General features: G+C 39.0%; 2 protein-coding genes across 3 annotated transcripts in view; one reads left to right on the forward strand and one right to left on the reverse strand.

The window, feature by feature from the left end:
• The window catches only part of Gtf3c3 (general transcription factor IIIC subunit 3), a 37,167-nt gene that overhangs the window by 2,636 nt on the left and 9,215 nt on the right, over positions 1–25,316 (forward strand). Inside the window, exons 3-13 of the mRNA XM_040753629.1 lie at positions 2,005–2,192; positions 5,993–6,116; positions 8,007–8,198; positions 9,296–9,461; positions 15,115–15,262; positions 15,717–15,789; positions 19,504–19,607; positions 20,607–20,778; positions 23,344–23,546; positions 24,321–24,422; positions 25,101–25,236. Coding sequence (XP_040609563.1) covers positions 2,005–2,192; positions 5,993–6,116; positions 8,007–8,198; positions 9,296–9,461; positions 15,115–15,262; positions 15,717–15,789; positions 19,504–19,607; positions 20,607–20,778; positions 23,344–23,546; positions 24,321–24,422; positions 25,101–25,236 — 1,608 coding nt within the window. The remainder of the gene's footprint in view (positions 1–2,004; positions 2,193–5,992; positions 6,117–8,006; positions 8,199–9,295; positions 9,462–15,114; positions 15,263–15,716; positions 15,790–19,503; positions 19,608–20,606; positions 20,779–23,343; positions 23,547–24,320; positions 24,423–25,100; positions 25,237–25,316) is intronic.
• Positions 20,453–25,316, reverse strand: part of Ccdc150 (coiled-coil domain containing 150) — a 124,569-nt gene continuing 119,705 nt past the window's right edge. For both annotated transcript variants that reach the window (XR_005879937.1, XR_005879936.1), the window contains 3 exons: positions 21,819–22,018; positions 21,454–21,538; positions 20,453–20,736 (listed from right to left, as the gene is read on the reverse strand). The gene's annotated coding sequence lies outside the window, so the exon portion shown is untranslated. The remainder of the gene's footprint in view (positions 20,737–21,453; positions 21,539–21,818; positions 22,019–25,316) is intronic.

The following is a 25,316-nucleotide window of genomic DNA, read 5'->3' on the forward strand; positions in this document are numbered from 1 at the left end:
GTTTAGGGGTCTGACTGGTAAGCCCAACTGAGCTCCAGTTTTGTGTAGTACTTTTCTTTTGGAGCAAGCAAACCTTTGCAGGGAAAATTCACACTTTATTCCTGAGTTTCTGGACCATGTTGGAAGAAGAGACAAGGAGACAGGATTGAGGTTAATGTCTTCTAGGCGAGTGGGGTGGGAAGGGGCTGCTTAAGGAAAGGTGAGCTCTTCAGTAGACAGTCTCTGGGGTACACTTACAGCAGCAATACCACTGGTGACTGCCAGCCTTACTATTCAAGGCCTTCCACGAGGGAAAAGGGGGTGGAAATAGGATCAGCTGAGTCCATTTCTGGTGGATAAGAACTGGCTGGCCTCAGCTGACGTCATCCTGTCAGTCCTTTAGAGCTAAGATGCTCCTGTTCCTCAGGAAGGGTTAGTAGTGTAAGCATGCATTCAGAGTAGACAAAAGATGACTTTGGACAAGAGAATCTATGTATTGGAAAGAGGAGGGCTCTAGAATCGTGTTTTTTTCCTCCTTGATGTTCTTGAATACCAAGCTTTTAAGGTCATTTCCTAATTACCACACATACTGGGCCTTTTAATTTCATCTCCAGTTCATTATTGCTGATTTACTGCGATCCCACTACTAGGGAGACTGAGATAGATGAATCCCAGGTTAAAGACCATTCTGAGCTACAGAATGAGCTCAAGGCCAGCCTGAGCTTAGTGAGACTCGGTCTCAAAGAGAAAGGGGAGCCAAGGACACAACTCAGTGTTGATACTTATCTAGCACAGTATATGCAAGGCCCTGGGTTCAATTCCTTTTTAAAATAACTTTGCCAGGTAACCGTGTATTCTGACACTTTGTATGTACAATCTTTTGGGTTGTATACAATATGATCATGTCTTCTATGAATAATGATAATTTTATTTCCTTAAGCATGTGTGCATTGTGTGCATGTGTGCCCATGTATACATGTATGGAGGCCAGAGGTGGACATTGGGTGTCTCCTTTTATCACATTCCAGTATGTTGTTTTGAGACGGGCGTTCTTGGTTATTGTTCTATTGCTGTGAAGAGACACCATAACCACAGCAGCATGTATAAAAGAAAGTATTTAATTGGGGCCTTGCTTACAGTTTCAGGTCTTAGTCCATTATTATCACGGCGTGGAGCTTGGTGGCAGGCAGGTGTGGTGCTGGAGAAGTAGCTAAGAACCATATCCTGATCCGTAGGCAGAGAGAGAGAGAGAGAGAGACAGACAGAGAGACAGAGAGAGAGAGACAGAGAGAGAGACAGAGAGACAGAGACAGACAGAGACAGAGACAGACAGAGACAGAGACAGACAGAGACAGAGACAGACAGAGACAGAGACAGACAGAGACAGAGAGACAGAGACAGAGAAAGAGAAAGAGAGAGAGAGAGACTGGACCTGGTGGGTTTTTGAAACTTGAAAGCCCACTCCCAGTGACATACTCCAGAAAGTCCACACCTACTTCAACAAAGCCATACCTCCTAATCCTTCTCACATAGTGCCACTTCCTGGAGACTAAGCATTCAAATATATGAGCCTGTGGGGACCATTCTTATTTAAACCGCCACACTCACTGAACCTGGAGCTCACCAATTGATTAGATCAGTTGGTGATATGCTCCCATCCTGCCTTCAGGCTCAGGGCTCTCAGGTTTCAGTTACCGGTCATCCTCCCACTAGGCTTCCTTAGGTCTTACATTTGTGCCTTGTAGCTAAAAAATGTTTCCCTCTCCACTCTTACCCGTTCGCTGTATGTGCTGTTGGTTTTGCCTGTATGTCTAGATGAGGCGTAGAGGATGAATTGGCCATTCCTGCAGAGTAAAAAGACATTTCTTTGTGATAGCTTTCTTTTCTTTTTTGGGGAGTGAGGAAGGTGTTCATTTGTCATTGCTTTCAGCTTGGTTGTTGCTGTGGTTAGGAGCTTGTGTAAACTAGAAAGATTTTAAAGTCATTTTACTGATTCTCCCCCCCCAACCCTCAATGTTTCCTTAGGAGAAACATCAGATGGAGTGAGTAAGTCAGTTCACAAAGTCTTTGCTTCCATGCTTGGAGAGACTGAAGATGATGAAGAGGAAGAGGAAGAAGAGGAGGAGGAGGAGGAGACACCCGAGCAACCCACTGCAGGCGATGTGTTTGTGTTGGAGATGGTTCTCAACCGTGAAACCAAAAAAATGATGAAAGTAAGGTGTTCATTATTTTATTATTTATAAAAATGTAAGAAAGTGATATAGTCATTGAAAGGAAGCTCCAGTTATAGTTGGGGAGTTCAGCAGTGAGAACAAAAACTGGGAGGCAACTGTCTCATTTCTTTCTTTTTAGACTTTTATTTTTATTTCATGTATGTGTACTGTATTTATATCATTTCCCACCCTGTCTTCTTCCTCCAACCCCTCCTGTGTCATCTCTGTGCCACCTCTAAAGTCATGATCTCTTATTCTTGGTGCGTGCATGTGTGTGTGTGTGAGGGGGGGAGAGAGAGAGAGAGAGAGAGAGAGAGAGAGAGAGGGGGGGGGGGAGAGATAGAGAGAGAGAGAGAGAGAGAGAGAGAGAGAGAGAGAGAGAGAGAGAGAGAGAGAGAGAGAGAGAGAGAGAGAATATGTAAGTACAACTCGCTGAGTTCATTTAATGTTGCTCTTATGTATATGCTAACAGCTGGGGCTTAGTGACCTATCAGGGTTACTAATCCAATCCTCCCTCCCTTTCTCAGCACACTGATTGCTGTAGCTCTTCATCTAGGGCTGGGGCTGTGAGATTATTCCCATTCCCATTGGCATGTCAATTAGTACTGTCATTTTTCAGTTATTACTTAGGTAACCATACTGTTGATTTCATGGGTAGTTTTACTGTCATAGATAGAAGACAGTCTCTCAGCAGACATCATGGTTCTCTGGCTTTTAAAAATCTTTCAACCCCCTTTCTGCAACGTTTCTGAGCCTTAGATGTAGGAGTTGTGTTGTAGACTGCCATTGTGACCACTTGTAGCTTTCTCATCTGCTCATCTGCTGCAAAAAGACATTTCTTTGATGAGGGGTGAGAGAAGCACTTACTGTGGATATAAGGATTAGAACATAGAGGTTATTCTGGTGTAGGAAAGTGTGTCCTCTGGTTCCATGGCTTCACCAGCCATGAGTAGTTGTCCAAGTTTAAAGTACCAGGCTTGCATTCCCTCTTGTTGAATGGGATGAATCCAGGAAGATGGCTGTTGGTTACCCCAGTATATATAGGTGCCATTATGCGCTTTTCAGAATTTCTTGCTGTTCTGGTCATAGTTGTAGTTTTAGGCTGTACAGCTAAGTATGACTGTTTATTGCCTTTATCCTTTGGCAAAGGAAAAAACCTTTAGTTATGAGAGCTAGTTCTCTAGGAGTAGACTTTCAGGGTAGTGCTAGCTCTGTTCCTTCATCCTCTGTCTGAAGTGTGTTTTGTCTTCAGCAAGAAAGTCTTAACTTTGACTTCTTGGAGGCAACCAAGGGCCATGGCAAAATCTCATTCTTTTGTGGGGGTGGGATCTTTCATACTACTCTGACCAACAACTCGAAGGGATACCTCCTGTACCTGTCACTGGGCTTTTTGTTAGATAAACTATTATTCTTGGGGGGAGCATTATCACCACCCTTCTTGATGCAACTTCATTAAAAACATACATACACACTGACTCTCTCTCTCTCTCTCTCTCTTTCATATGTATGTTTTAAGTAAACAGAAACTACTTACTATGATTCATATGGCTTTTTCAAGCATCTTTTGTTCTTCTTACCCTTCTTTCCTGGGAAAGTTTTGCTAACCTGCTTTTCCTATTTCCCTTTCATAGCACCTGTGTCCTGTTACTCGCTTTTAGATATAACAACCCTCCCCTCCTACTAGATAAATGTTCCATGTTTTTGTAGTTACTCCAGGTTGTATGCTCACTTTTGAAGACTTGGAGCTAGGATCCATAACTAAGAGAGAACACATGATGTTTATCTTTCTGGGTCTGGCTTCTTACCTTACATAATATTTTCTAGTTTCATCCATTTACTTGCATATGCTATGATTTCATTTTTCATAAAGAATAGTATTCCTTAGTGCATATATACTACATTTTCATTATTAATTCATGTGCTCAAGGAAATTTACATTATTTCTTATCTATTGTGAATAGAGCAATAGTTAACATGGCTGAGGAATTGTCTGTGGAGTAGGAGCTTTAGGTATGTCAAGGAATGGTATAGGTGAGTCATATGCTACACTTTTAGCTTTTTGAGGATTCTCCACATTGATTGCTAGAGTGGCTGGACCAGTTTGCAGTCCCACCAACATTGAAAGGTCCCACCACGCTCCCTCTCCCCCATCCTTGATAACATTGTTCTCTGTCATTTTGTTGATCTTTGCCATTCTGATTAGGGTAAGATAAAAATCTCAAAGTTGTTTTGATTTGCATTTCCCTAATAGATAAGGATGATGAACACTTCTTGAGATATTTCTTAGCCACCTGTATTTCTTTTTGAGGACTCTTTGTTCAGATTTCAAACCCATTTTTTTTTTTTTAGTTATTTGTTTTTTTGACTTTTTTTGAGTTCTTTACTTATTCTGGATATTAATTCTCTGTCAGATGTGTAGTTGACAGTCTCTCCCACTGCTTTGGATTCCTTTTCACTTGGTTGATTATTTCCTGTACAAAGGTCTTTTGGTTTTATGAGGTCCCACTTGTCAGTTGTTGGCCTTAATTTCTTTGAAAGTGGATCCTGTTCAGGAAGTCCTTTCTGACACCTGTATCATGTGGGACTGCCTATGTTTTCTTCTAGCTGTTTCAGTATTAGGTTTCACATTGAGGTCTTTGATCCATTTGGAGTTAGTTTTTGTGTAGGGTTTAATTTTATTGTATGTGTAGACATCCAGTTTTCCCAGCATATTTTGTTAAAGATGTTGTCTTTTCTCCAGTGTATGTTTTTGACATCAGACAGCTGTAGTTGGATAGACTAATGTTAGGGTCTTCTCTTTTGTTTGATTGGCCAATGTGTGTGTTTTGTTTCAGTGTTATTCCGTTTTATTGTTATAAGTCTGTAATATATCTTGAAATATGGAATGGTAATCTCTCCATCATTGACTAATCTCTCCAGCATTGACTTTTTTTCTTAGGATTGCCTTGGCTATCTGGGTTATTTTGTGGTTCCATATGAGCTTTAGGATATTTTTGTTTTTATTGGGTTTCTTTCCCTGCTTCTGTTTAGGGCATTTTGATTGGTATAGCATTGAATCTGTAAATTGCCTTTGGTAGAATGGTCATTTTTACAATATTCTGCCAGTCCATAAATTGGAGATCTTTCCATCTTCTGGTGTCTTCCTTAGTCTCTTCAGAGATTTGAAACTTCATTGTAGAGTTAAGTGTATGTCTAGACATTTTCTTTTCTTTGAGTGTGTCATGAATTGCCATGCATTTCTTGTGCTTCATTTTAGAGAATTTTATTTCCGACTTAATTGTTCGTATGTTGAGGCGTTCTGTCGTTTTGCTACTGAAAAATCTATATTATACTCAGTGGGATTTTTGTTGTTGTTGTTTGTTTACCAAATTTATTTTGATGAATTTCCAAGAAGAAGGACTTTTTAGTAAGTGTCCTGGTATGTAATGGGATGGATCCATTTAGTGTATGATGATCAGCGGTTTAGTAATTCCTGACCATTTGGCAGTTTGTATTTAATTGTGCTTTGAACTTTCAACTGTAGGAAGGTTTGTTTTGTTTTTGTTTGTTTTTCCTTTGTTTGGTGTTCCTCTTTGGAGAGTATGATAAAATAATTTTGTTCTTTCCTGCATTTGAATTTTAGCTTGCTTTGTGTGATTAGACTTAACTATTAAGGCATCAGAATTATCACTAAGTACCTATTATGAATTTAGAAGATATAGTTTTAGAGAGAAGTTCCCATTATGTTTTATATGTGTGTTTGGAATTGAAATATGAGCTATACTCTATCTTAATCTCCTTGTTGTTTTCCTTCTGGACAGGAGAAGAGGCCTCGGAGTAAACTTCCCAGAGCCCTGAGAGGTCTCATGGGTGAAGCCAATATTCGCTTTGCTCGAGGAGAACATGAAGAGGCAATATTGATGTGCATGGAAATCATAAGACAAGGTATTTCCTGCAGGAACCTTATTGATAATAGTTAACTGGTTGACTTTTATAGCAAATGGAGAAGAATCTGATTGGGCTAGTTATATAAAATACATTTAGAAGTGAGAGGTGACTGTGGTAACGGTAAGCTGCCACTTTTCACAATGCTAGGAGTTACTAGAAGATGGAAACCAGGTGTGTGATTCAGTACAAATCAGTAATATCTTTCAGATCTTCTTTTTAGGCTTTTTAAGACTTTTATAGCATTAATTTTTGGGGGAGGGGAGCGGTTTTGAGACAGGGTTTCTCTGTGACTTTGGAGACTGTCCTGGAACTAGCTCTTGTAGACTAGGTTGGTCTCGAACTCACGGAGATCCGCCTACCTCTGCCTCTTGAGTGCTGGTATTACAGGCTTGCGCCACCTCCGCCCGGCAGCATTAATCTTTTTAAGTCAGGTAGTTTATCTATCCATTCATCCATCTGTCTCTATTATGATGTGAACTGAATCCATCTTTCTGCACTCTAGGCAAGTGTTCTACCAATGGAGTTATGACCTCAGCCCTTTAATAAATAAATATATGCATGTATATATTTAAATGGTGAGTCTATTATGTTAATACCACTTGAAGAACATTCTGATAAATTTCAGAATTTGATAGTTATTGATCATTTATTTATTTATTTTAGTTTTTTGAGACTGGGTTTCTCTATAGCTTTGGCTGTCCAGGAACTCACTCTGTAAACTCAGCTGGCCTCAAACTCATAGAGATCCTCCTACCTCTGTCTCCCAATCACTGTAATTAAAGGTGTGCACTGCCACCACCTGGCTTGTCCCATTTTCTAGATTAGGCAGTGCTGAATTATTTTAATCTATGTGTTAGTAAAGATGCATTTAAATTTGCCATTTTACCTCTCCATTAGATGGCACATCATAGATATGTTGGAGGACATCTTCAATAGTGATTGTGACCAATTGCTTGTATCACATCACTGTTCTGATTGTTATCAATTTTGTCTGCAAGGTGTTTTGGGTAGTTGTTATACTGCTAAAGCATTAGTTCAATACTGTGCCATTTCCCTTGAGTTAGACTTGGTCCTTTTTGAAATCTTATATAATTTTCATGATTACTCTTTGCGTGGCTACTACATATTAACCCAGTTCATCAGAAATAATATTAACCAAGAATATCGTAGGATATATTATTGCTTAGTTCTTGTTTCCCAATGTTATTTCTTTCAGCTTAGCTTTTTATTTTGGAAAACACTTTGGCTTTAATCTCCAGAAGTTTTTGAAATTTTTCCGTACATAGTGTTTTAAAACTATAGATTAACCATTGTATTTGACATCTTAGACTGGGGTGCTGTTTGGGTACCCTGTATACAAGCATCCTCTATGATACAGGTGTTTGAAATAGTGCAAGTTCAACCACACGGATGTGACTGGTACTTCTTGGGTGAAATCCTCTAGTTTTTAGGCCATTTTTGGCCTTAGTATGGTAGAAAGGTATGGTAGAAAGGAGGATTTTCATGAAATTGTATTTTGTGAAAATAATGCTTTAATAATGATGTTCGGTGCTTGTTTTTAATTTCTAGAACTAGGGAGGCTAGGGGGGTATCTTAGGTTTATGACCAACCTGATCTAGATATTAAGTTTGAGGTCAGCCTGAGCTAGGTAGCAAGAGTTCATCTTGAAAATAAGTAAATGAATTATAAATGGCTAAAACTGTTTGAAAACAAAGTATAATAAAGTGTTTGGTATTTTTCAAAGTTCTGTTGATTGGTTTTTATAATTGTTGGAATGATTTAGATATTAGGAAAAAAATCTGTAGTTTGAACTGTAGTATCAATACCAGCTTTAGCCCTTTCCGTTAGCCAATGAAGTTTATTTTATGTTATTTTTTATTATTATAGCTCCTTTGGCTTATGAGCCATTCTCTACACTTGCCATGATATACGAGGATCAAGGTGACATGGAGAAATCATTGCAGTTTGAATTGATTGCTGCACACTTAAATCCCAGTGACACAGAAGAATGGGTTAGGCTGGCAGAAATGTCTCTGGAACAAGATAATATTAAGCAGGCTATTTTTTGTTATACAAAAGGTAATAACGTCTTTCTTGTGCAGATGGGAAGAACTATTTTTCTTGTTTTGTTTCGTTAGATGCTATATGATGGGTCATTAATACATTTTGTGTTAACTCAAATGTATTTATTTCTCTCTTTTTTAAATTAAAATTTTTGGAGGACTTTATACATGAGAACTGCATCTCTGTCACTCCTGCCTTCCCTCTCCCCTTCAGTTCCTCTCATGTTGCCCTCCAAATTCATGTTCACCTCTTTATAGACAGTGCATGAGTATACATAAATGTGTATGTGTGTGTATGCATATCTCTATCTATCTATCTATCTATCTATCTATCTATCTATCTATATCTATCTCCTGGTAAATCCATTTAGCCCTACTTATATGTGCATGTGTCCAGGGCTAACCACTTGGGATAGGAAAATACCTCCCTTGTTCCTGGAGGAGACAGATTCTTTCTCTCAGATCATTGATCACCTGTAGATCTTTTAGAGATAGGCATGTGGAATTTTCCTTATCTGTGTCGGCATATCCACTAGTGTTGTCATTATGCTGGTCTTGTTCAGGAAACCCTATTGTTAAAGGTTTATGGGTGCATTTTCCATGTTATGTCTAGGGAATACTATTTCACAGCAGGTATCCTAGGCCTCTGGATCTATGATCTTTCCACTTCATCATCTGTGATTTTCCTGGAGCTTAGGTATAGAGGTTGTGTTGCCACAACTATTAGTTACATAATAGTTGTTACTTGTATTTGTTGAGTTATGCTCCTTGCCCAAATTTGTTCCTTACAATCTGTTACAGTATATCTGGAGCCCTCTGTTCTCATGTTTATTTGTGACTTTATATTGTGTTGAATATAGCACAAACCTTTAGATTTCCCACTGAGCTCAGTTTTGCTCTCAGTCTGTTAACTTTTGTGAATTGAGTAACCAAATGAGGATTATTGTAGAAGTTCAAGTCTGGTCTTAGACCAAGCCCAGTCAGGAATTCTTGTGAAGATAGATTTATCCCAGAATAATTTTTTGTTTCCAGTGGGAAAGTGTTTATTACATTTTTGAAGTAAGTCACTTTTCTTTTGATAAATGTAATTTTTTATTTCTCTTTTCTTTCTAGCTCTTAAATATGAACCTACTAATGTTCGTTACCTGTGGGAGAGATCAAGCCTTTATGAACAGATGGGTGATCATAAAATGGCCATGGATGGTTATAGGCGTATTTTAAATCTTTTGTCTCCATCTGATGGAGAACGTTTTATGCAGTTGGCCAGAGATATGGCAAAGTAAGTTTGAGGTGAAATTATATATATACACACACATGTCTTTATTAGTCATTTTGCAAATCAAAGCTATTTGAAATAGAATGTATTTTGCATTGAGGTTCAAAGAAAATTTTGTCTTTTGTTTTATATTTGTCCAATTATAGCGTTTTTAAATTTAGTGCATATTGGTCTCTAAGTCAACTGTGTGATTGCTTAGAAAGTTTTGTATGTGACATTGCATTCTAGGGCTCAGAAGCTGAAAAATGAGGTGTGTTCTGTGAAGGGATTAGACTCCCACGTTTCTGTGACTTAGTTGAAGTTGTATTTATTTGTGACTTTTTAAAAATGATGTTTGTTGCAGATGTGTCAATGAAATCTTTGTGGTCTGCAATATTCTATAATCATCTTGAGTCAGTTCTAGAGTAGTCTGTTATGTGTTGACCTGTTACTGTCACATGTCCTTTCTTTAGAATACTACTTCTTTGATATGTTGTGAAGTAGAACAAAGCAGAAAGCATTTGATGAAGTGACATTTACTGCTCTTCTTTCTGTTTGAAGAGCACAATGCAACATTTCATCCTGGGTTAACTGTCTTAATTTTGGCATATTAGGATTAACCTGTTCTCTCTGTGACTCGTATTCTGATGCTGTTTAGCTGTGAACTGCCCCTCACGGTCTCAGGACAGTTATATGGGAGCAGTAGATATATTTTTACAAGTTTAGTCAGGGAAGCAACTCTAAGTTGATGGCTGATGGTATGTTTTGAGCACAGAGCATCTTCCAGATTATCTGCAGTTAAGTTTGCAGCTACTGTAGCGCATGGTCTAATAGACTGAGGAGTGTCAGCCGGGTGGCTACTGTAGCGCATGGTCTAAGAGACTGAGGAGTGTCAGCCGGGTGGCTACTGTAGCGCATGGTCTAAGAGACTGAGGAGTGTCAGCCGGGTGGCTACTGTAGCGCATGGTCTAAGAGACTGAGGAGTGTCAGCCGGGTGGTTACTGTAGCGCATGGTCTAAGAGACTGAGGAGTGTCAGCCGGGTGGTTACTGTAGCGCATGGTCTAAGAGACTGAGGAGTGTCAGCCGGGTGGCTACTGTAGCGCATGGTCTAAGAGACTGAGGAGTGTCAGCCGGGTGGTTACTGTAGCGCATGGTCTAAGAGACTGAGGAGTGTCAGCTGGGTGGCTCATGATGATCAGCTTGTTTTCAGGTGTACTGTAATCTGTGTGGAGAGTAGCAATGGCCAGCTGACTGATCAGGCTTTGCTTTGGTTCTCATTTGCCCTCCAGAAATAGTCATTGATTGTATCTTACATAGGCATTGTACAGGGAGCCAGATGACAGCTATCAAGCAACCATTAAAAGTTCTCTGCCCTCATGGAGTCTATAGCCCTGTGAGAGGAGATAAGCAGGAATCAAGTAATAGATATTTAATATATCACATTGATAAGTGATGAAGAAAAATTAAACAGGGAAAGAAGTACAAGGTATAGAGTATGTTATTTTAAAAACTGAGTGAAGGACACGGGATATAGCATGAATAATATAAACCCAGAGACAGATATTGGGTTCAAGCTGGAGAGGAGAGAAGCAAATCGGCCAAGCCACCAGAGAGTTGTTATCTCTACCAAGGCTGGGATGATCCTGTCTTCAACGTGGCTGGAGACTAATCCACCCTGAGATCCTGCTCCTGTCTTATATACCTCTCTAGTGCTGGGATTAAAGGCGTGCACCACCACTGCCCAGCTTCTGTGGCTAACCAGTGTGGCTGCTGGGATTAAAGGTGGGTACAACCACTGCCTGGCCTCTATGGCTTGGCTAGCTTCGCATTCTGAACTCCAGGCAAGCTTTATTAGATCGTAACGATGTATCACCACACTCAGTTCTCTGCCTTCTGGTAGTACTGGGTAAAGGGAGCCAGTACTTAGGGAAGAGGAAACAGGTATGTGCAGGGACAAGACGGAAGCTGATGTATTACGGTAAGCACAGTGGAGAAGGCCCGAAGGATCGAGCAGCTGGCCCTTGTGGCCTGTGGTGAGGACTGTAGCTTTTATGCTCAATGAAGGGTCTGAGTAGAAAAATGACATGATTTGACTTAAATTTTAAGTTCATCAGTTTTGGTTGCTTGTCTGAGCAAAAATTGAACAGTGGTAAGGGCAGAAACAGGAAGACAGAAAATTACTGAAATGATCCTTGCGAGAGAAAGGCATAGCATGATCAGGGTAGAAACAGCAGAAGGCAGTAAGAGTGATCAGATTCTCAGTGTAACTTGAGAGTGCAGCTAAAGATTGATGTGCTGATATGGAGTGCATGCATGTGTGCCGTGTATAGGGGGTGGGGGAGAAGGTGGTCACAGAAAGCCCTGAAGAAGCGCTGACCCCCCGAGTTACTCGAGCATTTAGACATCGGGGGAAGGAGGAGACAGCCAGCAGATGAAAAGAAAATGCCCACCGCAGGGAAGAGGTGAAGACAGAATGTGACACTTTAGACTCCCTGAAGGAAGCACTTCAGTGAGGGGGGGTGGCCGTCCCTATGAAGTGTGGCAGACAGGCCCCATGGAGCAAACACTGAGATGTGGCGCTGAGGGTTGGTACCTGGAGATCTTTGACAGATTGGTGATGTTAGCACAGTGGGCCTAGGTCAGCTGCTTCTAACGTCTTAGTCTCTAATCCAAAGAACTGAAAATAAGGTGCACATAGTAGCAAGGAAACTTCATTCAAAAGCAAGCAAACAAACAACAACAACAAAAACAAAGCAAAAAAAAAAAAAAAAACAGATCAGAAAGAAACTCTGCAGGTCACACGAATGAGAAAGTATTCAAGTGCCCAAGTTTTTCTCTTTGGGTTCAAGAGGGGTTTGGTTGTTATGTTTGTTAAAGGCCATAGTTGAACAGTTCTCTATTTTGACTGATAGATTAGGTGACATACTTTCTTACTGCACATGTCCCTTCCTATAATGCATGTGATTTTAATCATATGCACACCCAACTATGCATAAGGTTAAGATGGTAAATAGGGGATTCTCCCTAAAAATGTCCTCCAGGACACCCGCCTTACTGCACATGCACTCAGTTGAAAACAAAAGGCAAAGGTGAGGTACAGGCAGGCCCTGGACCTAAACCACTTTGTAGCACTTGGTTGAATTGGTTTTCTTTGTCTGTGGAAGGTTGTCGTGAATGCTGAGTAATCTCTTTCCAAGCCTTTTCAAATCTGGTAAGCAGAGAAGACTAGCCTGCCACATGCCAGACTTTTCTGCTGCAAAGAATGAGAACTCGGCATTGGTGACTTTCATAGTTCTTAGACACTTTTTTCCCTTAGCAATAACGTCATTGTCAAAAGGGCGAAGGAGGAGACCTAGAGATGAAGAAACTGGGGATGACTCAGGTCGTCAGGAAGAGAGAGATTCACTTCTGGTTTTACTGGAGTGGCAGGGTCAGGGTGGGAGTCATTTGATGGAGGGCTGCACCTGTGCCCTCATTTACTTTCCGGTGTTCACTGAACACTGCACAGCCTGCTGAAAGAACACAATTCTGTTTTTTGGGCTAGCTCCTTTTTCACAAATGCCCTTTTAACAAAACAGGGTGAAGCATATTCCTAGTTGCTCTGAGTGCGTATTTCTGAGTTTAAACATTAGTATTACTATACTATAAGTGGATTTAAAGTAACTAGAAAATTGTACAGGCTCTCTTCACATTTACTATACTTCAAGTCCCTGCTACGCTGTTATAATATAGGTGAAGTGATGTTGTGGCCATATTTAAACCTTTTCCTGCCCTGACATCAACCCACATTACTAGCCTATCACTGACAGGTTTGAAAATATGTAAGTATAGCGTTTTGTATGTTTTAGAATTCAGAGCAATACATACTTTTAAATAATTGAACTTATAGAAAGAGCAAGAAAATGAATCTATTACTTTAATTTTATAAAACTTTCCAAGCAAAAGTAAAATTACACAAAGTTAGGGACTATCATTAACTGCATATCATTAACAAATGGAGTGATTTTAGTAATTAGCAACAGAAATCAAGGGAGCGAGTGGCTGGATCAGCTGTTTGAGTCTAACCCTGGAAACATGGCAAATTGAAACGATCCAAGAGTGACTGTTGCTGAGTGGGGGGAGAAATGCACCCCAGAAGAGGGTGCCAATTTTTTTAATGTTGGGAATGAGTTGGAAATAACTTTTGAAAGTGAGACACTTGGAATTATGACATTGTCAATACATTGTGAAATTGTATTTTTTCTCGGTATCAGCTCTGATCATTTTATATTTTACAAATAGGACATTTTATTGCTATTAAGAAATCTAAAATTTTAAGCAGATTCTCAGAGTAGGAAACTACCTCAATGGTACTATGCTTGCCTAGGATGCACAAGAGCTTGAGTTTTATCTTGGCATTAAACAAAACAAAGCCAGGAACAAAAATCCAGGGTTTTGGTTCTGATCCATTAGCTTATTTAACAAGAGTGCATAGTTAACTTCTAACTGAAGCCTCCTGAGTATTCCCATGTCAAATTTGGGCTTTTAGAATGTTTTTGCTTTTCTAACAAAGACATCATGAAGAAGTTAGTCTTTTGTACTATTTCCTGGAATTGGTCTGCTGATTTTCTTTCATGTCATTTGTTTGTACACTTCTCAGTGTGAGATTTCCATTGTCTTGTGCTTTGGGTAGGCCTGATTCCATATTTCATTGCACTTTTTTTTTAGTAAAACCAACAGAAAACAATAAAACAAATTAATAGTGATAGTCTTGGCATCAACAGGCGCTTACCATGTCCTGTCACTTTTGACAATGGGTAAGATCTGTGCCATGAATAGGTAGGCAGGTTTTGCTTTGAACATCTTCATTAATTACTTTGAATTTTCTATAGACCTATATTCACTTCCAGTATTGGACCATCTGATGTAAGTTCCTTGAATCTTAGTGACTACTGTCCACCTGACCCATAGTTGAACTCATGGCCCTTATTCTGCATGCTAGGTAAATAGAGTACCATTGACGTGTGTCTTCAAAGCTCTGTTATTTGTTACATGGAATATAGTATGGATTAATTGACTCATGTGTTCTTGTTTTCAGATGTGCATGCGTATGTGTGCCTGTGCATGTGGAAGTCAGCCTTTGTTGATATTTCTCAGGACCTATCTACCCTTTTTTGGAGACAGGGTCTCAACTGGAACCTAGATTCAGGAATTATGTTAGCCTGACTGCCAGTGAGCCCCAGGGTTTGCTTGTGTCTGTCTCCCAGCACCTATTACCATGCTTGACTTTTTACTTGGGACTTGGGACTCAAACTTGGGACCTCGTGCTGACATAGCAAATACTTGACATTCTGGTGAATCTCTTTAGCCATTTAGGTCTGTTTTGTCACCTTTGATTTCTTTGTGATGAAAACAATGCAATATTGGGGCGTGAACCAGAGCCTTTCACATTCTAGGCAAGTCCTCTGCCACTAATGTGACTCTCCAGCCATCTTGGTCACCTTTTGTAGGCATTGTTACTTCTACCCTTTTAGTGCTGCTCTGAGAGTGAGGGCACGTGCTACTGTAATTTTAAGTGCTTCCCCCTCCTAAGTTTTAAGAAAATGAAAGTATTTAATTGTTAGAGTGCTTATGCAAGACATTGAGTTTTATGGTCAGAATTAACTATTCATTCACTTGCCACTCACTTTTTTTTAGGAGTTATTATGAAGCCAATGACAGTGCTTCAGCTATAAACATAATTGAAGAAGCTTTCTCAAAACATCAAGGCTTAGTCTCCATGGAAGATGTGAACATAGCAGCTGAATTATATATTTCCAACAAGCAGTATGACAAAGCTTTGGAGGTAGGCATGCTCACATGCGGTTAGGTTTAAACCTGTGCTCCTGTGGCAGAAATGCTTAGAAATTAGCATCTTGTTGTTTAATTATAAACTAAATTATATATCTAAACTATGTGGAAATAATAGACTTCTAGATCTGTGTGAAATATGAAATGTAATTATATGATAAATGATAATGCCACTATAAAGCCCAAGTCTGTCTATACTCAATGGTAGCAGGACTCACCAGAGCGATTTTTGTTGGAGAAAGCAGGTTGGTTGGTAGTCAAATTGATAAATCTTTGGCTTTAGTCAACATGCTATAATAATGCTAATGTTCTATAGGATTTCTTATTTCAAAAAGATTCTTCCTTTTAAATGCCATTTTATGTTGTAAGGACTAGTTGAAATAAGTATTCACAAGAAAGTTTTATATATGTAACTTTTATTTCTCTTTTTGTCCTTTTTTTTTTTTTAGGTAATTACAGATTTTTCTGGAATTATCCTAGAAAAGGAAACTTTGGAAGAAGGCACTTCAGAAGAGAATAAAGGTTGTAGTTAATTTCATGTGCATAACCCTCGTTAGGTGCTGGGTGTTGAGTTGGTAATATTCTCAGACCATGACCATAGCAGCATTCTAGTCTTCTTATATTGGCTTTTATTTAATCTTTCTTCTTTTGTTTGTGCCGTGCTAGGGCTCAAACCAAGAGCCTTGTGCCTGAAGGACAAACACTCTATACTGAGCTATATTGATAGCCCTTGGTTTATAATCAGTCTTAAAAATAATGTTTTGAATTCTTTTATTTATTCATATGCCCATTTGAACTTGCCATTTCTCTTAACTTTTGATTGTTTTATTCTGTTTGTCCTTTTTTTTTTTTTTTGGTATTTACGAGACAGGGTTTCTCTGTATTGTTTTGAAGGCTGTCGGTTCAGCCTGGCCTCGAACTCACAGAGATCCGCCTGCCTCTGCCTCCCGAGTGCTGGGATTAAAGACGTGCGCCACCACTGCCCGGCTCTGTTTGTCCCTTTTTGAGGTGGAATCTTAATCTGTAGCCTAACCTGGAACTTACCATGTAGCCCAGGCTGGCCTCAAACTCATGGCAATCCTCCTGCCTGAGCCTTCAAATGCTGGGATTACAGTTGTGCATCGCCATACTCAGCTCCTCTTTATTCTTAGAAGAAAAAAGAGTTACTGAGTAGATCAAGGGCTCTAAGTGATCACAGTTAAAAATTCTACTTAAAATGTAGTGTTCACATAAAAAGTAGAAACTGGTATGTGTAAAGAGAAGCCTTCCCACCAGCCTGATTCCAGAGCCGCATGAGTCCCAAATAACGCACAAGACGCTGTATTAATTATGAAGCTGTTGGCCTTGCATGTTTCTTACTGGCTAGCTCTGACTTAAGTATTTATCCCATAATTGTTAATCTAAGTATTTCTCTTACCGGAGAGGGCTTCTTATCCCTATGGCAGTTACATCTTGACTCCCTGTGTTTCTCCTTCCCAGAGTCCTCCTGGACTCCTAGTCCCACCTATCTTGCTTCCTTATTGGCCAACAGTGCTTTATTGACATATACACAGGACTTCCCCATCAGGTATGATTATCCTTTTGTGTTTGAAAGCTCAGATGCATAATCACAGATCAGCTGTACCTGAAGTGTGCGTTCCCAGGGTCTCTTCCAGCTCCTGCCTGATCTTTGCACTACACCCATTAACTTCTTCTATGAAAATGTTAACAAGTATGACTTAGACTCTGAATTGTAACACATTTATCATTTTTGTGGTCATAGTATGTGTCCTTACTCCTGTGTTTTCATCCTTAGTTTGAGAGAATTTTGATGGGAGTTACGGGGAGTGCGTTGATATAAGTATTGTCTGCTTCAGATAGCTGCCTTCTTGACCTGTTATGATGATGCTTAGTAATTCCATCATGCTGCAGTCCTTTGAGATCTCAGAAACACAAACATTTAAAATATGATCCATCTTAATGGGAAAGATTAATTCACTTACCTAAATCAATTTGTGCTAATTTACAAAAACAAGATAAGGGTCAGATAAAGACTGAAGTGAAAAGTTGTTGGGAATGGAAACCTAGTTCAGTAGGCTTTTCTTTAAAAGACCTGCTAGTTGTGGGGGAATGTGTATATTTCTGACTTTTCTGTCCTTGAAGGAAATAGGATAGGGAAGACCAGTTTGAATAGAACAAGCATTAATCTTTAGGAGCAATGGTGAAACAGTCTCTGTAGTAACTGCTGTTCAGAGAAAACAGAGGAGGGCACAGGTCTTGGTCTGCTGCTGGGGTGAGTGCCTGAGAGACTAATGAGGCTATAGGGGATGAGGATGGTGGGAAACATGGAGTTTGGGCTGCTAAAGGGTTCTTTGCTAGTTTCCGTACTGTCACATGACCTCAGTTAGAACTGAGACCTAAATAAGTTACTTTACAGCTATACTTTTTCCTCCCTCCTCCCTTTCTCCCTGCCTCAACCTCTGAAGTGCTGGGATTATATAGACATGCCCCATACCTGGCAAGACAAGCATTTTTTGAAAGATAAATACTGTTATCTAATAATGTATTGCATATGCTGCAGGGACTAACTATTCTCTCTCTCTCACTCTCTTTCTCTCTTACACTCACACAATATCTTCCTGAGAACTGATAAGTAACTAGCTTGTTTAATCACTTTGCCTTGGGATATAGCTATCTGATTGAAATAGTTGCCTCTAAGCAGGTATGTTTTGTTTTAGACAACATCTGTAGTTTCAGTTCCTCATGGTTTCCTAAGTGATCTTCTTACCTTGTAGATATAATTGATCCAAATTCTGCTTTGTCTAGTGTTTAGATTGTGACTGTGCTGAACTGTGATTTGCAAGTGTCTGTAATCTCTTGATCTTGTAGTCAACAGGAAGTTGACTTTTACTTTGTGATTTGATCTAAAAATCAACATTGTTAATCTACACATCTATACTAAGTATATCCTTAGTAAGTGTACTTCATTAAATAGTTATTTGGGCTGCTATATCAAAACACTTTAGACTTGGTGACGTAGAAACAAACTTCTAGAGACTTGGAAGTCTTAAGACAAAGGTAGCATAGGTTTGATGTAGTACTATCTGCCGTGTCCTCAAGTAGGAGAAACACACAGAGCTCCCTTAGGCTTCTCTGTAAGGACATGAATCCTCTTCATGAGGGCAGAGCTCTTGTGACCTTATCTTCCAGAGACCTCATCTCTTAATGCCATCATATGCTATACCATATGTTGGAGATGAGGTTTCAGTACATGACATTTATGGGATATGAACATTCAGACCATGTTAAACACTAAACCAAAATGCTAATATTTGGAAAACAGAACCTATATCTAAGAAGAATCCTAGTTTAGAAGTCACAAAGCTCATTACAATGACAATTATTGGTTAGGTGGGTGACCATAGATGTCTACAGAAGGAATATGCTGTAGGTACTGCCTTTAGTCAAGTAGACTTGGTATGTGTCGTCAGGGCACTTAGGTCTTGAGTGAGCAAACTTTCATGGTAGGAAAGTTGTGTATAATAAATACCAAAGTTAAATTTGTGTTATCAGTCACTATGCTGGTATTCATTGCTAAACAGTCTCATAATGAAACCATATTCCTATGACTGGGTTACCTCAGAAAAGTCACTTAATGGCAAATTCTGTAAAACAGATGAGATTACTTAGTTTGTAAGTAACTTAAATTTGAGTTTGCTACTAAAGGCACATCACTAATACGTACAGTTTATGAAATGGAAAACAAACTGATTTGTAGTTTAATGCGCAGATTACGAAATAAATATAGATAAGAATTCCTTTAATTTCCCAGAATTTTAAAAATTTGTTTTGCTATAGTGAAGTTTTAGAAAGCAGGAAAGTACTTAACCCCTTTTTAAACCCCTCTAGAGTAAAGTCTAAAGTAAAGCTTTTGAATTCAAGAATTTAAAAAGAGAGGTTTCATATATCCTGGTCATTTTTTACCTTTTTATTCCTCTGTAGTCTGGTAAAAAGTATGGAAATTTGTATATGTCTGGAATAAGAATATTAATGTTAAGAAAAAGGGCAGGATAAGTCCAAATAAAAGACAGACTAAAGGAGGCAGGAAGCTGCTAATAGAGTTGACTAGAATGAGCACTGACTGAGATCTTTGCTGTGAGCCGTTGGAAATCAGATCTGTATACAGGATGGAGTTGCCTTAGGTTGCTTTCTGTGCTGAGCTTGCACATAAGAATGCCTTGTCTGATGGTTCCCCAGCTGCTGAGACCGTTACCTGCTCTATACCTGATAGTGTGCCAATTGATATCACGGTGAAGCTGATGGTCTGCCTGGTGCATCTCAATATCCTTGAGCCACTCAATGTAAGTAGCAGTAGCTGCATCTCCTTCAGATGCCTAGAAATTATAACTTGACCTTAGATTTTCACCTTTCTTTCTCTTTTTTTTTTTTTTGGTTTTTTGAGACAGGGTTTCTCTGTATTGTTTTGGAGGCTATCCTGGAACTTGCACTGTACACCAGGCTGGCCTCGAACTCACAGAGATCCGCCTGCCTCTGCCTCCCGAGTGCTGAGATTAAAGGCTTGTGCCACCAAAGCCAGGCTCACATTTCTTAATAATGGGGAGGACACAGTAAACATCAAATTGCTTTCATAGGAATGACTCATAAAAACAAAATGTTTTGGAATTGGGCTTGGAATAATTTTCTTTTAAAATGATAACAAGATTAGAAGTTGTGATTGGCCTTTAGGCAGTTTATAATTGCTATATATACTTTCTTTTTCTGATTTTGGAACAAGTATTTCATTGAATAAAAAATGTATTGGGCATCTGCTTTGTTGACTGTAGGATAAGATATTGAGTAAAACAAACCTTCCCTTCTTAGATGGATCATTTGTTTTAAGAGATTAAATACATCCATAAGATACGTAAGTTATTGGTTGATGAAAAGTGTTCTGAAGAAAAACAAGAAATAGACAGAATGTAGGGATGGGAGAAAGCTGTGTGTGTGTGGTTTTAGTAGGGGAGTAACCTGAGAAGGTGATGCTTGATCAGGAACTGATGGAGTAGCTTTTCAAGCATCAGCAAACACAGAGTCAAAGGCATAGGCTTGTTCGGTGCTTAGAGAAAGCACTCCCTGGTAGACTTACTTCCTAGCTGCTGGGGGTAATAGGCTCACACAGAGTGATGAATGAATGCGTAAAACGTGATGGAAGTCTTAATCTTTTTAATAGAAATACAGAAAAGTGACCATCAAGTTGTTTTTGTTAGTCCTTGCTGCTTTTGGCTTGTGTCATGCAGCTGACAAAGAGAGGTGGTTATTTGTAATGAATGTTTGACCTCTGGCTTTTATTTGGGGTTTAGCCTCTGTTGACAACACTGGTGGAACAGAATCCTGAAGATATGGGCGACCTCTATCTTGATGTTGCTGAAGCTTTTCTGGATGTTGGTGAATATAATTCTGCACTTCCCCTGCTCAGCGCGCTGGTTTGCTCTGAAAGATACAACCTTGCAGTGGTTTGGCTTCGGCATGCAGGTAATACTTTAGTTGTGGAAGGAAACTGTTTTAATCATACAACCAGGAAGTGTTTACATTCCCAACTTGTAGTCATTATAACATAGTAGACTATTGGTGCAAGTATTTCTGGTTTCGTGTAGCTGGAAGATTAGTTATGCAGTTGTCTTGCTAGACTACCATTGCTTGTCCTTACATGTCAATGTCCTTGAGCCCCAACACTTAAGGGATGTTAGAGTCTACTCCTAACATAAGTGACATTAAGATACTTGAAACCAAAGCCACAGTGTTCTCTTTAGGGGACAATAAGTTTACTTAATGATGTTGACTTCGCTGCAAATCACCAGGGTGATAACAGAAAAACTGAAATGCCCTTTAATTACCCATCTTTTACTTGTCATTGCCATACATTATAGAACTTATTATCAGATAGAGGCAAAATTATTTTTAAAGTGCTTTTATAATGTATATTTAATGTTACTTTGAGAGAAAATAGTTAATGCATTTTTCTGTGCTATTTGAGCCACATGTGCTCAAGATTAATCTATTAATCATTTTATTTTATTGTGATTAAGACCTGAAAATAAATCATTCTGAGTACAGAAAATAGCTTTAAAAAGCAACCAGATCTCTTAGATTTATAAAAATAAAAGATAATCTGTAGGATTTATTAAGGCTGGGCCTGGTGGTACCCACCTGGGAAACAAAGGTAGACGGATTTCTGTGAGTGTGAGGCCAGCCTGGTCTGCATGTTAGTAAGCTCTAGGTCAGCCAGGAGACCCTGTCTCAAACAAACAAACAAACAAACAAACAAACAAACAAACACAACCCCCAAAGAAAAACAGATAAAGAAGCATTAACAGAAAAGTTTTCGTTTAAAATATGATATGTCATATCTATAATATGTCATGTTTATATGTAGAGAAAAACTAATTGGCATGTTGGCATAGTAGCTCACACCCCAGGTAGGCTCTAGGAAAGCTCATTTCAGTATTAAGAGAACATTTTCCTGTTTCAAAAGTAAACATAAATATAATTATAATACCTTCATACAAAATTACCTTTGTGGGATTTGTGAAGAGAGGAGCCCAGGGTGAGCAGAGTATAGGTGTGTGTTGGCCTTCAAAGGCCATGAAACTGGAATTGCTCTGTGATTAGTAGACACTTGCGAATCCTTTTTCATTATGATGCACATTTGGATCATTGCTGTTTCCATTTTGAAATAAGTGAATTGTAGTATAAATTAAAACTTCAGAGTCATCTAAAAATCAAGAAGAACCATAAGAAGAATTGAATAGCTGTGGCATTACATTAAAGTAGCTAAATGTGAAAACAAATAAGAGATGCCATTATGATGATTCATTCATATTACTAGTCTAATTTGTTTTCAAAATTTAGCCTAATGCAGTGACCAGGAGACATCTGAGTAAACAATTTGAGTCAAAATATTTAGGAGGTCATTGCAGTGAAAAGGGCATGTAAGAAGACCCAGCTCCGTGTTGGAGCTGCTGGAGTGGAATGAAGAAATGCTTATCGGGATGTGCCTCCAAGGCAAATGATCTGACAGTGGTTGATTGAGGCATTTTATGACTTAGGACTCATTTTGAGGAGTGGAGGGGGTAATGGGAGATAGTCGATATTGGGGGTTTACAAAACTGGGGAACCCAGTAACAATGCAAAGTGGCTATGTGGGAGTAGGGAGAGATGAGAACTGAGAGTTGCATCTCCATGGGCCCATGATGCCATGTGAGAGGAGGGAGCTAGCTTGCTGTTTCCAAATTAGAAGATGCAAGTACCCTGGATTTTATAAAATCCTAATTTAAAAATATGTAGACAGTTAATACTTTCAACAACCATTGTGCCACAGTAAACATGTCTGTGAATTAAATTGGGTTTCTCAGTAATGAACTCTTGATATGATACATTGTTTCCTGTGGTATGACCAGAGTGTATGCTTGGAAACAAGCCCTGTGTCAGTAGACTGAATAGTTATTTAGTAATTATGATTGGTTATTACATGACATTCAAAATGCCAATGAAGGCATAAAGAATGCTTAAAACATAGCACTAAATGAATAAAGACACCAAATTGAGCCTAGACTGATTACATCTTTGTAGCAGTTTACTTCTGATGGTGCAGGGCTGGGAATCTAGCTAGTCCCATAGGATGCTCGCCTTGCATGCTTAAGGCTCTGGGTTTGATCTCTAGCACCACCAGGGAAAAGATCAGTAGATTGATCAGTGGAGGGAAGGGAGGCTGCATTCGGGATGTGTTGTTTGAAAGAAGAATAAAAGAAGAAAAGTAAAGCACTAACAATATATACTCATTTCTTTGTTGTTATAATTTTCTTAAGTTGCTCCAACAGTTCTTTAAAATAGTAAAATCCTGCTCAGTGAGGAAGTGTAAACGGGTAACCCTAGGCTTCGGAGGCTGCCGCAACCAAACTGCAAATTTGAGAGCAGCCTATACTACACATGGAGACTCTGTCTCAATCATATCAAATCAAATAAATTACCAGTTAAATTTGAAAAGGAATAGTTTTGTCCAGCTTATGACTAGAGAACATTTTTTATTTACCATCTTAGAGTGTTTAAAGGCCTTGGGCTACATGGAACGCGCTGCTGAAAGCTATAGTAAAGTGGTTGACCTGGCTCCACTTCATTTGGATGCAAGAATTTCCCTTTCCATCCTTCAGCAGCAGCTAGGCCGCCCCGAGAAAGCCCTGGAAGCTCTGGAACCCATGTATGACCCAGATACTTTAGCCCAGGATGCTAATGCCGCACAGCAGGTAAGCCACACCACGGGGTGCTTCTCTGGGTACTTTCTCTTCTGCTCATGCAGCTCTAGGGCATTGGCTTCCGTTTTTACAGCCATTGCCAAAGTTCTTGTTTAGTGTGTTCATTTAGTGGAATTTGTTTTATGTGTATTGTATGTACTAGTGAGTGTGTGCATGTTTGGAGGTCAGAAGCAGATGACATGTATGCTGTATGTACTAGTGAATGAGTGTGTACATGTTTGGAGGTCAGAGGCAGACATCGGGTATATCTTTCCTAGATTTCTCTGCATGCACATTTATTTGTTTGTTTTTGTTTGATTTACTTACTTACTGAGATAGTCCCTCACTGAACTTGAAGCTCACCGTTTGGTTGGCCAGTGACCTTCAGGGACCCTCCTGGTTCTGTGCCGCCAGTGTTGAGATGAACCCATTTGCCTGACTTTTTCTTTTTTAAATTTAAATTAGAAACAAGGTTGCTTCACATGTCAATTCCAGGTCCCTCTCCCTTTCCCTCCCCTTCTGTGCCCTCCCACCAACCCCTTTTTATCAGTTTCTGGGGTCATGCATGCATGGCAGGCCATTTCCTTAGCCTCCAAATTGAATGGTTTTGAAAAGCAATTTAGTCATTTTGTATCAGATATAAATTACAGTTTCTAAAGTGTTAGATTTTAACTACTATATCATAAAGCAGATGTTTGTAGAGTCTGGTTTCTAACAAAACCTTATTTGTCAAAATAAAGCCACAAAGACATTGTATCACTAACTGTCACTTGCACATTTATTTAGGAACTGAAGTTACTGCTTCATCGTTCTACTCTATTATTTTCACAAGGCAAAATGTACGGTTATCTGGATACCTTATTGACCATGCTAGCCATGCTTTTAAAGGTGGGTAGTGACTTTTGTTTATATTAGCTTTGTTTATTTTTAAAATGTTTAAATTTTGATTTAAACAGTATGATAGCTTTGTAATTATTCTGTGTTAAACTCATTTTAAATTGAAAGGTAGATAAATACAGAAAACTTATAAAAGAATTTCCATTCATATTCACTAATTTCTAACACTGGAGATTGACTTCAGGGTCTGTGAGTACTCTCCTATTGAATTATATTCCAGCCCAAGTATTGGAATTTCTACATGATAATATAAGCTTGATTGCAGAAAAAGTGAAATAAAATCAAAATCTTTAAGTATACTTATTTCAAAATATGAAAACTCTAGAATTAGCTCTATAGACAGTCATGTGTACTAAAATGGTTCATTTGCAAAACTGTTGTGCATTTTTGCACATCCATTCTGAGTCTGTTTTTGCAAGGACAGGGCAAGTATTCATTCCTCCTCCCCTGTTCTGCATGTAATAGTGAGCTAACAATGTTCCCCTGATAATGTGTCTGCAGTGACTGAAATTCCTTGGATAAGAAAAAAATAAATCAATTCATTCTACATTTAGGCATTTAAAATATAGAGTAATTTGCTGGAATGCTTTGAGTCTGGTTTTTGGTACTTGTGGTCAATCTTACTGTATGAATTATTGGCTAGGAAGCATTTCATCATCTTTTATTCAGGTTGCGATGAATAGAGCCCAAGTTTGTTTGATCTCCAGTTCCAAGTCTGGAGAAAGGCACCTTTACCTTATTAAAGTGTCAAGAGACAAAATATCAGACAACAATGAGCAGGAAACATCAAATTATGATGCAAAAGGTAACTGTTTCATTTCCTTATGTAAAACTCAAAAGGACAGATGAAGTAATTCCTGATAATAATCTAAATCTGCCAGGTAT

Source organism: Mesocricetus auratus, unplaced genomic scaffold (assembly GCF_017639785.1).
Source record: "Mesocricetus auratus isolate SY011 unplaced genomic scaffold, BCM_Maur_2.0 Super-Scaffold_100010, whole genome shotgun sequence".
Classification (NCBI taxonomy): Eukaryota; Metazoa; Chordata; class Mammalia; order Rodentia; family Cricetidae; genus Mesocricetus; species Mesocricetus auratus.